Genomic DNA, 1,729 nt, shown 5'->3' with positions numbered 1-1,729 from the left:
TCCAGTGACTGATCTACAAAAAGACAAATTAGCCATTATAAAGAAAGAAAATCCTGCTGGTCAGTTACTCTTTGAGCCTTCTCCTCCTCCCCACCCTCCTCTTCCTCCCACTCCTCCTCCTCCTCTTCCTTCTCTTCCTCCTCCTTCTTTCTCCTTCTCCTCCTCTCCTCCTCCTCCTTCTTATTCTCCTCCTCCTCCCCCCTTCTTCCTTTTTCTTTTTCTGCTTACAGAACAATTCTATAACTGCTGTACCATGAACTTCCAACAGGTGTTATGTCATTCATAAATGGCACCAGTCTAACTCCAGCTTCATTCATCTTAAATGGCATCCCTGGGCTGGAAGAAGTGCATCTGTGGATCTCCTTCCCACTCTGCACCATGTACAGCATTGCCATCACAGGAAACTTTGGCCTTATGTACCTCATTTACTCTGAAGAAGCCTTACACAGACCTATGTACATCTTCCTCTCCCTTCTTTCCTTCACAGATGTGCTCATGTGCACCAGCACTCTTCCCAATACCCTCTGCATATTGTGGTTCAGCCTCAAGGAGATTGACTTTAAGGCTTGCCTGGCCCAGATGTTCTTTGTGCATACATTTACAGGGATGGAGTCTGGGGTGCTCATGCTTATGGCACTGGACCGCTATGTGGCCATCTGCTACCCCCTGCGCTATACTACTATCCTCACTAATGAAGTCATTGCCAAGGCTGGACTCCTCACTTTTCTTAGAGGTGTAGTACTTGTTATCCCTTTCACTTTCCTCACCAGGCGCCTGCCATACTGCAGGGGCAATGTCATACCTCACACCTACTGTGACCACATGTCTGTGGCCAAGATATCTTGTGGAAATGTTAGGATCAATGCTATCTATGGTTTGATGGTTGCCCTATTGATTGGGGGCTTTGATATCTTGTGCATCACAATCTCCTACACCATGATCCTTCGAGCAGTTGTGAGTCTCTCTTCAGCAGATGCGCAGCAGAAGGCCTTCAGCACATGTACTGCCCACATCTGTGCCATTGTCATCACCTATGTTCCAGCCTTCTTCACGTTCTTTACTCACCGGTTTGGGGGACACACTATTCCTCCACATATACACATTATTATGGCTAATCTGTATCTGCTGATGCCTCCCACAATGAACCCTATTGTGTATGGGGTGAAAACTAAGCAGATACGAAAAAGTGTCATTAGATTCTTGCTTAAGGGAAAAGATAATTCTCATAAAATTTAAGTAGAATCTTCTGAGACGTTAGAATTCTCTTAGCCAGGTTAAGATCAGCAAGACTGTAGGGAACTCTCCAAATGAAAGCAGGTATCTGGCCACAGGAAAGTTCCATGGGACTTTAATTCTTCTACCTCTTTTTAACGGGTATCACAATGCCCATTAGGCAGAGACTTTCTCTCCTGAAACCCCATGTTCTTCAAAGAATGAGCACACAGGGAGAGCAGCAGAGGGAGATTCAGAAGCAGGCTCTCTGCTGATCAGGGAACCTGATACCAGACGTGGGAACCTGATCACCAGACCCTGGGATAATGACCCCAGCTGAAGGGAGATGCTTAACTGACTGAGCTACCCAAGTGCCCCTTCTTCGAATACTTTTACTCATAGGGGACAGTTGTTGGATCACTAGGACTAGAGTTGAACTTTCTAAAAAAATTTAAATCTCTGGCAAACATGAGCCATGTTCTTCAATATCTGTGCTAGTTTATTTATCATAACGTTT

General features: G+C 45.3%; 1 protein-coding gene across 1 annotated transcript; it reads left to right on the top strand.

Moving 5' to 3' along the window:
• The first annotated feature begins 273 nt into the window (after positions 1-273).
• On the top strand, positions 274-1,236 carry LOC122914222 (olfactory receptor 52N1). Its single transcript, XM_044260852.1, has one exon. The coding sequence runs from the start codon at positions 274-276 to the stop codon at positions 1,234-1,236; it is 963 nt and encodes a 320-aa protein (XP_044116787.1).
• Positions 1,237-1,729: the final 493 nt, after the last annotated feature.

This window comes from Neovison vison, chromosome 7 (genome assembly GCF_020171115.1).
Source record: "Neovison vison isolate M4711 chromosome 7, ASM_NN_V1, whole genome shotgun sequence".
Taxonomy (NCBI): domain Eukaryota; kingdom Metazoa; phylum Chordata; class Mammalia; order Carnivora; family Mustelidae; genus Neogale; species Neogale vison.
Note: the sequence above shows the minus strand (reverse complement) of the source record. Positions and strands in the feature narration are given on the sequence as shown.

Coding starts and splice junctions, on each gene's coding strand:
- LOC122914222 (XM_044260852.1), top strand. CDS start 274: ATGTCATTCATAAATGGCACCAGTCTAACTCCAGCTTCATTCATCTTA.